We start from the raw sequence: 12814 nt of genomic DNA, 5'->3' as shown, positions 1-12814 counted from the left end.
AGAAACAAAACAAAAGGAGGGCCTTTGTAAGTACATAAAGTACGGGCAGCAGACTGATATTTCTTCTACAATCTTGCTTACCAGATATACCAAGCTTCCAATAACCTTTTTTGTTGGGCAGAAATCTGAAAGGGTTGATTGGTTAGGGCAGATATTGGAGGCAAGCAGAAACAAGGTACAGCCTTCTTACAATATCCGAAATTTGGCCAATTTCCCTGCCCTACACTGCACCCAGTGCAAGTCAGTGAGTAATGGCCATTGCTCCCACCGCTCATATTTGGGAAACAATATTATAAATGGGAATCATCATTTGTAATCTATTTATGAAAATGCTCACATTGACTTATTTGTATAGTAAAAACAACCCCAAAAATTAGGGATCCTATCTCTAAACATAAGTCAACTATTTGGAGGGGTGTACCAGCATTACCAGGCCTAGCACATTTTCAACAAGTAGGTTACTCATGAGTTAAGTGGCACACTAGGAGAGGAGAAAACAGACTTACACTATTACATAGACTTGAAATGCTGGGATACTGGACTGGACACAGTCTGGCCACAGTGTGTAAGTAAAAAATATACCCCAGCTATGTTATATACCTATAGGCAGGTACTGTATGTATATAATATGTAGGATTTTGCTGATAATTGTGTTGTGATTGTCTCTACAAACTGGCGTCACTCATTTTATTCTCACTTTTTTTAAGGTTCCTGAGTAGAATAACGGAAGTGCTGACACTGCCACCTCCATACAGAGGAACACATAACAGAAGGTATGGGGTGCTGTATTCAGTACAGGTACTCTTATGCATCTCAGATCTACCTGTTATTGACAATATTAACAATACCAATATTGTTAATATGTATGAATGTACACATAGTAATATCATGTTTCTTTAATCCAAATCTGGAACACTATACCCTAGTTATATAACTGATGGACTTTTAAATTGGACTTAAAAGGACTTAAAAGTCAGACATTGACATTGTACACACAGATGTGAAGAATCAAGGCAGGACTCTATTGTAGCAGGCTCTCGCAAAAATGGCAATGGTGCAGACCTGTTAAACCACTGGCCCTTCTACTAATTTCTACTAAGGCACAGTCTCCCCACCTGAATGGGATTCCAAGGTCTGTTCTAGTGTCAGGATCTGTCCTGATTCGAACCCTGGTCTGTATGTTGAGCTCTGGAGGGTTTTAAATCTTGTGCTGGTCAGTTTTCCTAAAAGCCAATCAATATCTCCCTTCCACTGAGTGTCTCCTCCTACCTCCCGCCCCTTCCTTAGCCTGTCTTTTGGACCCTGCTTGTCTTCTGCCAGCCCTGCCCCCCAGCCTGTTACTGGGCTCAGCTTCTGCCTGCTGCTAGCCTCAGACCCTAGCAATGGTTGGACTTCTTTACAGTATTGCTCCACATTGGTTTAAGGTCTTAATCTAATCATTGTTACATAGTTAAGCTGGGTTAAAAAAAAAGACTAGTCCATCAAGTTCAACCATTGAGGGGTGTACTTCAGGTTACCCTGCGCATAGGCTCCTGGCAGTCACACATCTGTAGATAAGCCTGACATCTGCCTTTTGATGTTCTAAGGCCAAAGGGCCAATCAAACACTCAAGAAATGGGGACACGGGGCTGGCTATTTCTGGGATTCTAGATGAAATACACAAATGCAAATTTTAGTCCCATGCAATATGTTCCTTCCCACAAGTTTTTTTATTCAAGGTAGCCATACTGTTACCAAAAGTACCTCCCCTTGGAACTGGCAGTTGGGCCCATGTCACAAAAACAGGATCTGCTCTCAGCCATTGGCTACTTTTTCCAATACCCTTCCTTTGGTGGTTTACTCACTAGAATGCTCACAGGAACTTACACATTGCAGTTCACAGGCAGCTCCCCAGTACTGACATGCCATATAGCATCTCTCTGTATACCTACGACTTCAGGCCTCACCTCCTGACCAACTCAAAATGGAGAGTTAAAGAATCCTCTATGCTTTCCTGGGAGTCTATCTCTCTCTGGCTGAGAGTTGCAGCAGGGGATCCATTATAGCATCTGGTGCCCACCCTGTAGCTTGGGCACCAAAATCCCTGAGTCCTGTTCCCAGATGTTTCTCTTGCCTTCTAGCTAATCAGATCCCTCCCCTGCCTGTAAAAGCACTGAATAATGTCAAAGGCTGGGGAAGCAGAACTGGAGGTAGAACCCTATCATCTCGTACAGTGGAAAGGCAGGGCTACCTTGAACCAAATAACGGAAAGGCCATCTCTCATAGACTCCATTATAAGCAAATCATTTGATTTTTTTTTAAACAATTTCCTTTTTTCTGTAATAATAAAACAGAACATTTTATCTTGATCCCAACTAAGATATAATTAATCCTTATTGGAGGCTAAACAATCCTATTGGGTTTAAATGATGTTTAAATGCTTTTTTTTAGTAGACTTAAGGCATAGAGATCCAAATTACGGAAAGATCCCTTATTCGGAAAGCCCCCAAGTCCTGAGCATTCTGTATAACAGATCCTATACCTGTACTAACTTATCTATAGGACTGTTCCAGGACAATGTGAGATGGGGGACACAGAAGAGCCAGGCCCTACCTATAGTGAATTAGAATAATTTGGGGAATCCATTTTATGTCACACCAACCTGTGTGGGTGCAGTGTCATGGTGCCAGTATTTGAATCACAAGACTATGTTATTGCATTTAATTTGTATTACACCCCTGGGTAACGTTACTGGTGTTACTATCAAGACAGTTAGGGGCAAATTTATCAAAATGTAAGATTAATTTACCACAGAAAAATTCACCCACTATCTATTTGTTCCTATGGAATTTGAAGTTCACCCTTTGATAAATATGCTTCTAAAAATCCCAAATTAATTAATTGCTAAATGTGCCCCTTAGTTGGTTTGTGGGCCTGTGTACTGAGAGAGGCCCAGAATATGTTGCAAGGGTCGGGGCTTTAAGTCAGCCCAGAAGGCTGAGAATTTCAGAGGACTGGAAATACTTTCCAAGGGTCTGTGTGAATCAATTTGTGTGGGATTGAGTTATTTTAAGGGGAATTCCACCTTCTGGTTAAATTTGACTAAAACACTGATATTACAAATTGTAACAACTTCTCCACAGCTTACAGACAGCATGCCGGAACTACATAACCCACAATGCATTGCACTGTGATGTGCCTGAGCTGAAACACTGACACAGTTTTCTCTACAAAACTGCTGAGGTGAAATTATTGTTGTACGTTGCTGCACCATGCTGCATGGCAGTGTTTGTAATACGGTGAGTTTTGTGGTAACTGTTTAACCCTAAGACAAAGACGCAGGAACTTTAAATCCTTATTATACACACAGAGCATCTCACCCCCCCCCACAAAGAAAATCACCACAGTGCAACACTCTAAAAGCTTTCAGTTGCCAAGGGTCGCTTGCAGTTATAGATTAGGGCATGGGAATTTGTAGTGCATGTAAAAAATGCACGCTGAGCACATAAACACTGTACCAAACACACATATATTGTGTTTATGTATGTTGTTTTTATACCCAACTATATGTTTTTTAAGCTCCATCACCCACAACCATCTATTCTATTGTCTTCTGAATGTGCACAATCAATCAGTCAATCAATGCAGCATGTTGCAATCAAAAATGTAAACATAACGAAGTGCAAGTAAAGTAAAGTAATTAAAATAAAATGTAATGTTGCCCTGCACTGATAAAAGTTGAGCATTTGCTACAGAAACCCTACTATAGTTTATATAAATACCCCGCTGTGTAGCCCCGGGGGCAGCCATTCCTGCACTGGTACAGCTGGGGTGTTTGCTACAGAAACCCTACTATAGTTTATATAAATACCCCGCTGTGTAGCCCCGGGGGCAGCCATTCCTGCACTGGTACAGCTGGGGTGTTTGCTACAGAAACCCTACTATAGTTTATATAAATACCCCGCTGTGTAGCCCCGGGGGCAGCCATTCCTGCACTGGTACAGCTGGGGTGTTTGCTACAGAAACCCTACTATAGTTTATTTAAATACCCCGCTGTGTAGCCCCGGGGGCAGCCATTCCTGCACTGGTACAGCTGGGGTGTTTGCTACAGAAACCCTACTATAGTTTATATAAATACCCCGCTGTGTAGCCCCGGGGGCAGCCATTCCTGCACTGGTACAGCTGGGGTGTTTGCTACAGAAACCCTACTATAGTTTATATAAATACCCCGCTGTGTAGCCCCGGGGGCAGCCATTCCTGCACTGGTACAGCTGGGGTGTTTGCTACAGAAACCCTACTATAGTTTATATAAATACCCTGCTGTGTAGCCCCGGGGGCAGCCATTCCTGCACTGGTACAGCTGGGGTGTTTGCTACAGAAACCCTACTATAGTTTATATAAATACCCCGCTGTGTAGCCCCGGGGGCAGCCATTCCTGCACTGGTACAGCTGGGGTGTTTGCTACAGAAACCCTACTATAGTTTATATAAATACCCTGCTGTGTAGCCCCGGGGGCAGCCATTCCTGCACTGGTACAGCTGGGGTGTTTGCTACAGAAACCCTACTATAGTTTATATAAATACCCTGCTGTGTAGCCCCGGGGGCAGCCATTCCTGCACTGGTACAGCTGGGGTGTTTGCTACAGAAACCCTACTATAGTTTATATAAATACCCTGCTGTGTAGCCCCGGGGGCAGCCGTTCCTGCACTGGTACAGCTGGGGTGTTTGCTACAGAAACCCTACTATAGTTTATATAAATACCCTGCTGTGTAGCCCCGGGGGCAGCCATTCCTGCACTGGTACAGCTGGGGTGTTTGCTACAGAAACCCTACTATAGTTTATATAAATACCCCACTGTGTAGCCCCGGGGGCAGCCATTCCTGCACTGGTACAGCTGGGGTGTTTGCTACAGACACCCTACTATAGTTTATATAAATATCCCGCTGTGTAGCCCCGGGGGCAGCCATTCCTGCACTGGTACAGCTGGGGTGTTTGCTACAGAAACCCTACTATAGTTTATATAAATACCCTGCTGTGTAGCCCCGGGGGCAGCCATTCCTGCACTGGTACAGCTGGGGTGTTTGCTACAGAAACCCTACTATAGTTTATATAAATACCCCGCTGTGTAGCCCCGGGGGCAGCCATTCCTGCACTGGTACAGCTGGGGTGTTTGCTACAGAAACCCTACTATAGTTTATATAAATACCCTGCTGTGTAGCCCCGGGGGCAGCCATTCCTGCACTGGTACAGCTGGGGTGTTTGCTACAGAAACCCTACTATAGTTTATATAAATACCCTGCTGTGTAGCCCCGGGGGCAGCCATTCCTGCACTGGTACAGCTGGGGTGTTTGCTACAGAAACCCTACTATAGTTTATATAAATACCCTGCTGTGTAGCCCCGGGGGCAGCCGTTCCTGCACTGGTACAGCTGGGGTGTTTGCTACAGAAACCCTACTATAGTTTATATAAATACCCTGCTGTGTAGCCCCGGGGGCAGCCATTCCTGCACTGGTACAGCTGGGGTGTTTGCTACAGAAACCCTACTATAGTTTATATAAATACCCCACTGTGTAGCCCCGGGGGCAGCCATTCCTGCACTGGTACAGCTGGGGTGTTTGCTACAGACACCCTACTATAGTTTATATAAATATCCCGCTGTGTAGCCCCGGGGGCAGCCATTCCTGCACTGGTACAGCTGGGGTGTTTGCTACAGAAACCCTACTATAGTTTATATAAATACCCCGCTGTGTAGCCCCGGGGGCAGCCATTCCTGCACTGGTACAGCTGGGGTGTTTGCTACAGAAACCCTACTATAGTTTATATAAATACCCAGCAGTGTAGCCCCGGGGCAGCCATTCCTGCACTGGTACAGCTGGGGTGTTTGCTACAGAAACCCTACTATAGTTTATATAAATACCCCGCTGTGTAGCCCCGGGGGCAGCCATTCCTGCACTGGTACAGCTGGGGTGTTTGCTACAGAAACCCTACTATAGTTTATATAAATACCCTGCTGTGTAGCCCCGGGGGCAGCCGTTCCTGCACTGGTACAGCTGGGGTGTTTGCTACAGAAACCCTACTATAGTTTATATAAATACCCCGCTGTGTAGCCCCGGGGGCAGCCATTCCTGCACTGGTACAGCTGGGGTGTTTGCTACAGAAACCCTACTATAGTTTATATAAATACCCCGCTGTGTAGCCCCGGGGGCAGCCATTCCTGCACTGGTACAGCTGGGGTGTTTGCTACAGAAACCCTACTATAGTTTATATAAATACCCCGCTGTGTAGCCCCGGGGGCAGCCATTCCTGCACCGGTACAGCTGGGGTGTTTGCTACAGAAACCCTACTATAGTTTATATAAATACCCCGCTGTGTAGCCCCGGGGGCAGCCATTCCTGCACTGGTACAGCTGGGGTGTTTGCTACAAAAACCCTACTATAGTTCATATAAATAAGGTGCTGTGTATCCATGGGGGCAGCCATTTAAAAGGTACAGGTTACATAGCAGATAACAGATAAGCGCTGTAGAATATACTGGGGCTTTATCTGTTATCTGCTAAGTAACCTGTGCCTTTTCTTCTTTGAATGGCTGCCCCCATGGCTACACAGCAGCTTATTTATATGAACTATAGTAGCCTTTTTTGAGACAAACACACTAGTTTTACCAGTATAGGGCAACAGTGTAATAGTTTTATGCAATTTCATATTTTGGTGTTACTGTTCCTTTAAGCTGCAAATGCAAGGCTCTCAGCTCTCTTTAAATGTCAGTGTCAGCAACACTAAGGGCCCTTGCACACAGTATTTTATTGCATGTCTGATTAGATTGTAAGCTTACTTGGACAGGGCCATTTTTTTCCTTTTGTATCAGTTATTTGTTTTTGTATGTAATCTGCATTTTCATTGTATACAACCAATAACTGTACAGTGCTGTGGAATATGTTGGTGCATCAAACAACGTACATTCTATTTATATTGGTTCAATATTTTTACTGTATTTCAATTCAGAAAAAACTAAATCTCATAGTTTATTATGGAAAAACTATTGAAATCTAAGGGAAAAAACTGGAACTGAATTAGGTAGAGGCTATTAGTGCCAAACTAGAAAAGTTCGACTTTGATTCCATCTGATCCCTTCTGTTCTGCGTTTCTGTAAAATAACCTTGGTCGTGAGTAGGAGCCCTGTCAATCCCACCGCAGAAAGCCCGGGGCCCCAAAAGGCTGTCGGTTAACACCGGGGTCAGCAGGGCTCTACTGCCTCACCTAAAAGGTTATTCCTGGCAGTTTTGGGCTCCTAAACATACAGTCCGTAACAAATTCATACTTTTGGTGTTAACGAGAATCACCATGGTGACTGGATCACACTTTTACACATCTATGAGTTCAGTGGAACCATTGGATGCCTGTGTCTGTACTACCAATTAGGCTTTTAAATCCTGGGAATTCCTTACTATTCCTTACTATATCATGAACTGAATGAAAATCTTTATAGGCAGTATGACTGGAGATTTGAAATTATAGGACTTGTTTTCTTCTGCAGTGTAGTATCAGAAGGGGCATTTTGTTGCCCATAGGAAATCACACTCTCGATTACATGATACAGCTTTATTTTTATGTAGGGCTTGGACATTCTTAGTAGATAGCAGAAGGCCAATCTGTGTACTAGGATAATACTGAGATCTAGAGATCGTTCCCTACATAAAGAAGGTATTGGAAGCCAAACATCTCTGTCAGTTTTTAGAGACATAGTGAAGAGTGTGATTCACAACGGATAATAAGGGGAGCTTTGAGGCATTCCAGAAGAAATCCTAGGGATGAAATACTAGAAAAAAAAAATCTTGAAAAATAACTGTCAAAGTAGGACTTAAGAAAGGAAATATCAATTGATTACTATAATAGAATATATTACATATTTTAATAAAGGCTGATTGTCTCAAAACTTTTTGAGACTTCTACAAAAATGAGTAGACAGGCATCTTTATCAGTGATCCCCAACCAGTGGCTCGGGGGACCAACCCCTTGGATGTGGCTTCCAGTGGCCTCAAAGCAGGTAGCCATTTTTACATTTCTGGCTTGGGGACAAGTTTTGGTTGCACAAAATCCATTTGTACTGCCAAACAGCGAATCCTGTAGTCTGACAATTCATATAAGGGCTACCAAATAGCCAATCTGAGCCCTTATTTGACACCCCAGGAACTTATTTCATGCTTGTGTTGCTCCCCAACTCCTTTTACAATTGAATGTGGCTCACAGGTGGAAAAGGGTGGGGATCCCTGATCTATATATATCTTCCTTAGGTTGATGGCTTACTAATGCAGTCAGCTCCGTATTCATGGGGCAAGAGGCAGGTCTCTTGGAAGCCCTGTAGCAATGAAAGAGGAGCAGAACACAGTGTGTAAAGTGCCAATAAAGGTATTTTTTGCACTTTGTACACAGCATTCTAGAAGATTTATGACTCATATTTTAAATGAGCAATTTTTTTCATTCATGAATCATGCTTCCTATAAATAATGCAGAATTATAGTAATACTAATTAAGAATACCATGTACATACATCAGTTTGTTCTGATCTTACTGGCCTTTTTTTTAGCTTTACTATAGTGATTGCAAACAGATCTATTTATGTAATGCAATTTTTATTAAAGAAACTTTAATGACTACTATTTAAAAGAAAATAAATTATCTGGTTTTGTTTCCAAACAACTGGGATCTGATGTTCATTTTGGGTCTAAACAAAATAATGTAACATTTTGTCAGAAATATACAGCCTAAAAGTCCAGCACTTGAGGTCACAATGGCAAATATCTCCACACACACAGTGTTTTTGCCTTTGGTGCTCAGATAGGCCGGGATCATTGTGATCCAAACACTGCAGAAGAGCAGCATGCTGAAAGTGATGTACTTGGCCTCATTAAAACTGTCCGGTAAGCTCCGAGCTAAAAATGCTAAAACAAAACTAACAGCTGCCAGAAGCCCCATATACCCAATAACTGAGTAAAAGCCAAGAGCTGAGCCCTCATTGCACTGAATGATGATGGTTCCAGGGTAAGTGTGAATGTCCAGTTCCTGAAAGGGAGGAGAAATGGCCAACCAAGTAATGCAGATTATTATTTGAATGGACGAAAAGACCAAGACTACAGATTTGGACAGTTTCACTCCCATCCATTTTCCCCATGAGCTCCCTGGCTTGGTGGATTTGAAAGCAATATAAACCATGATAGTCTTGGCCAGGAGAGAAGAGACGGCTATGGAGAAGGCGATTCCATAAGTGATGTTACGCAGCCGGCAGGTTATATCCCCAGGGCGACCGAGGAACAGAAACACACTGAGGAAACTCAGCTTGATGGAGACAAGGAGGAGGAAACTGAGACTTCTGTTGTTGGCTCTCACAATGGGGGAGTCACGGTATTTTATAAACACTCCCAGTATCAAAAATGTTATAAGCAAAAAGAGAACTGATATTGATGACAGAACTATTGAAATTACATCAGTAGTGTAGGAAAGAAAGTCTTCTTTTTTTGGAATGCACTGATTCCTCCTTTTATTGGGAAATTCCAAATCTGGGCATCTGAAGCAGTTTTCACTGTCTTAAAACATAAATGAAAAAAGGAGGGGGTTAAATATTCTGTAACTAAAAATTTGCTGTCCTACTGTACCTGCTATCCCACAGCCACAGTCCCTTCCCAGAGGCTATTATCCCCCCACTGCTACTATAGGCACCATCTCTCCCTACTATACCTGCTATCCCACAGCCCCAGTCCCTTCCCAGAGGCTATTATCCCCCCACTGCTACTATAGGCACCATCTCTCCCTACTATACCTGCTATCCCACAGCCCCAGTCCCTTCCCAGAGGCTATTATCCCCCACTGCTACTATAGGCACCCTCTCTCCCTACTATACCTGCTATCCCACAGCCCCAGTCTCTTCCCAGAGGCTATTATCCCACTGCTACTATAGGCACCATCTCTCCCTACTATACCTGCTATCCCACAGCCCCAGTCCCTTCCCAGAGGCTATTATCCCCCCACTGGTACTATAGGCACCATCTCTCCCTACTATACCTGCTATCCCACAGCCCCAGTCCCTTCCCAGAGGCTATTATCCCCCCACTGCTAATATAGGCACAATTTCTCCCTACTATACCTGCTATCCCACAGCCCCAGTCCCTTCCCAGAGGCTATTATCCCCCCACTGCTACTATAGGCACCATCTCTCCCCTACTATACCTGCTATCCCACAGCCCCAGTCCCTTCCCAGAGGCTATTATCCCCCCACTGCTACTATAGGCACCATCTCTCCCTACTATACCTGCTATCCCACAGCCCCAGTCCCTTCATAGAGGCTATTATCCCCCCACTGCTACTATAGGCACCATCAATACCTACTATACCTGCTATCTCACAGCCCCAGTCCCTTCCCAGAGGCTATTATCCCCCCACTGCTACTATCGGCACCATCTCTCCCTACTATACCTGCTATCCCACAGCCCCAGTCCCTTCCCAGAGGCTATTATCCCACTGCTACTATCGGCACCATCTCTCCCTACTATACCTGCTATCCCACAGCCCCAGTCCCTTCCCAGAGGCTATTATCCCCCCACTGCTACTATAGGCACCATCTCTCCCTACTATACCTGCTATCCCACAGCCCCAGTCCCTTCCCAGAGGCTATTATCCCCCACTGCTACTATAGGCACCATCTCTCCCTACTATACCTGCTATCCCACAGCCCCAGTCCCTTCCCAGAGGCTATTATCCCACTGCTACTATCGGCACCATCTCTCCCTACTATACCTGCTATCCCACAGCCCCAGTCCCTTCCCAGAGGCTATTATCCCACTGCTACTATAGGCACCATCTCTCCCTACTATACCTGCTATCCCACAGCCCCAGTCCCTTCCCAGAGGCTATTATCCCCCCACTGCTACTATAGGCACCATCTCTCCCTACTATACCTGCTATCCCACAGCCCCAGTCCCTTCCCAGAGGCTATTATCCCCCCACTGCTACTATAGGCACCATCTCTCCCTACTATACCTGCTATCCCACAGCCCCAGTCCCTTCCCAGAGGCTTTTATCCCCCCACTGCTATTATAGGCACCATCTCTCCCTACTATACCTGCTATCCCACAGCCACATTGTGAAAACTAAACAGAAACAGTGCTCATTTTTGGACAAAATGTACCAGCTTCAGGGAAAAATGCAAATTCAGTGCCAAGCCAGACTGTAACTTACCTTTCATAGCATCCGTCTTCAGATTCCTCAATGCACAGTAAAGTAACGTTTTTGGATTTTTGGTTACAATGCATGGGAGAGTTTGTGCTAAGGATGTCTGGGCAAAGTAAATAATATGGTGGGATCGCTGTATTGATTTTTTTTCACCAAACCATCTTTTCCTAATAGGAAATTGGCCTTTGAAAAAAAACCTTAAATGAAAACTAAAGTTTAAATCATTGGTGGGTGCTAAAACGTTAGGCGCCCCCACAGTGATTTCACATTGCACCGGCCCAGGGTATTTCTGCAAACGATCCTTGTCGCCATCTTCTTCTAAGTCTTTCTTCCTTTTGTTCCAGATTGGGCAGGCACATGTGCAGCAGAGTTAAAGCTGACAAATGAGAAGCCGCCTCTTTCTAGTGGGCACGTTGCTGCCCGCCACCCGGTGAGAAGGAGAAAAAAAAAGGAAGGATTGTGGCGAATAACTTCTGCAGAAATACCCCGGCTGATGCAGATTTCTGTTAACAGGAGCACCGGCCTGGGGTGTCAGGTAAATTGAACTATTAAGCCATTTACTTATACAGACGCAAATCTGCCCATCATTGGTAATCACATGGAAATTCCAATTCATGCTTTTTAGTTGGTAATCACATTTTATGTTTTATTATTACAGAGTAAAAGGAAATACATTTTTAAAACTTGTAATTATTTGATTAAAATGGAGTCTATGGGAGATGGCCTTCCCATTATTTGGAGCTTTCTGTATACGTCCAGATAATGGATCCTATACCTGTAGTATAACTGTCCCTCAGGGTGTGACCATCCCCATAAAAACTTTCACTGCAGGTGATCTTGAACTCTACGGAATTACATTGCATTATAGGGTAGTGTAAGAGTAAATGGAACCCTGATTCCATAGCTTTGCACTTGTCTCTGATATTACAAGCCATTAGTGAACAGGGGTGTAACTGGGTGCATAGTAATGGGGTGTCCCAAACAGTGTGTTGTACTCTAGTGTCTGTACATTTCCAATTAAATGAATGCAGATATTTATAGAGAAAGAGAAATGGCAATGGAATTGCTGCCTTGCTTGCAGCCCTGAATAGGCAGCATGTTCTAGAAAGATTTGGGGAACATTTACTAACATAGGTATTACAGTATATTAGTGTACATTGTGTAAACTGATGGATTGTGTAAAGGAGCTGTGACAGGTTAATAGGTTTGTGTGTTTTCTTGATTGAAAATGTGAGTTTTAAGGGGGCACTTAGGACTTTGGAAGGTGGTGGACTGTGTGATTTGGGGGGTAATGAATTTTACTAGTGAATTCATGTAGGAGTGTAAGTGAGGAGGTTACTAGAGAGGATAAATGTTTAAGGTCATTGGAGAAATGAGATGGTCAATTATCTAAAGATATGGGTTTGTTGGGCATTTGGGTCTGGTGTTTAAATTTTAGATGAGAACTGATAACAAGTGCAGGGATTTATATAAAGGTTCAGCAGAGGTGGTTTGATGAGTGAGGTGGAGGATTCTTGCACAACTTTTGCGGAAATTCACTGCTGAAAAATTTTGGTCATCCTTAGTTACAAGGGCTTACTTACAAGTGGAAGAACAATTGTAAAGCACTGAAA

The 12814-nt window shown here is 43.9% G+C and overlaps 1 protein-coding gene across 1 annotated transcript; it reads right to left on the bottom strand.

Moving 5' to 3' along the window:
* Positions 1–8867: 8867 nt before the first annotated feature.
* LOC105946363 (vomeronasal type-2 receptor 26) lies at positions 8868–11214 on the bottom strand (the record flags this gene model as incomplete). The annotated part of the gene is made up of 2 exons (XM_012956004.1): positions 11208–11214; positions 8868–9559 (listed from the first exon to the last, which is right to left on the bottom strand). Coding segments are annotated over exons 1-2 (699 nt in total), but the record flags the coding sequence as incomplete, so codon positions are not given.
* Between the last annotated feature and the right edge of the window lie 1600 nt (positions 11215–12814).

The sequence above is a fragment of the Xenopus tropicalis genome, chromosome 1, assembly GCF_000004195.4.
Source record: "Xenopus tropicalis strain Nigerian chromosome 1, UCB_Xtro_10.0, whole genome shotgun sequence".
Taxonomy (NCBI): Eukaryota; Metazoa; Chordata; class Amphibia; order Anura; family Pipidae; genus Xenopus; species Xenopus tropicalis.
The sequence above is the reverse complement of the archived record's forward strand: the minus strand, read 5'-3'. Positions and strand labels throughout refer to the sequence as shown.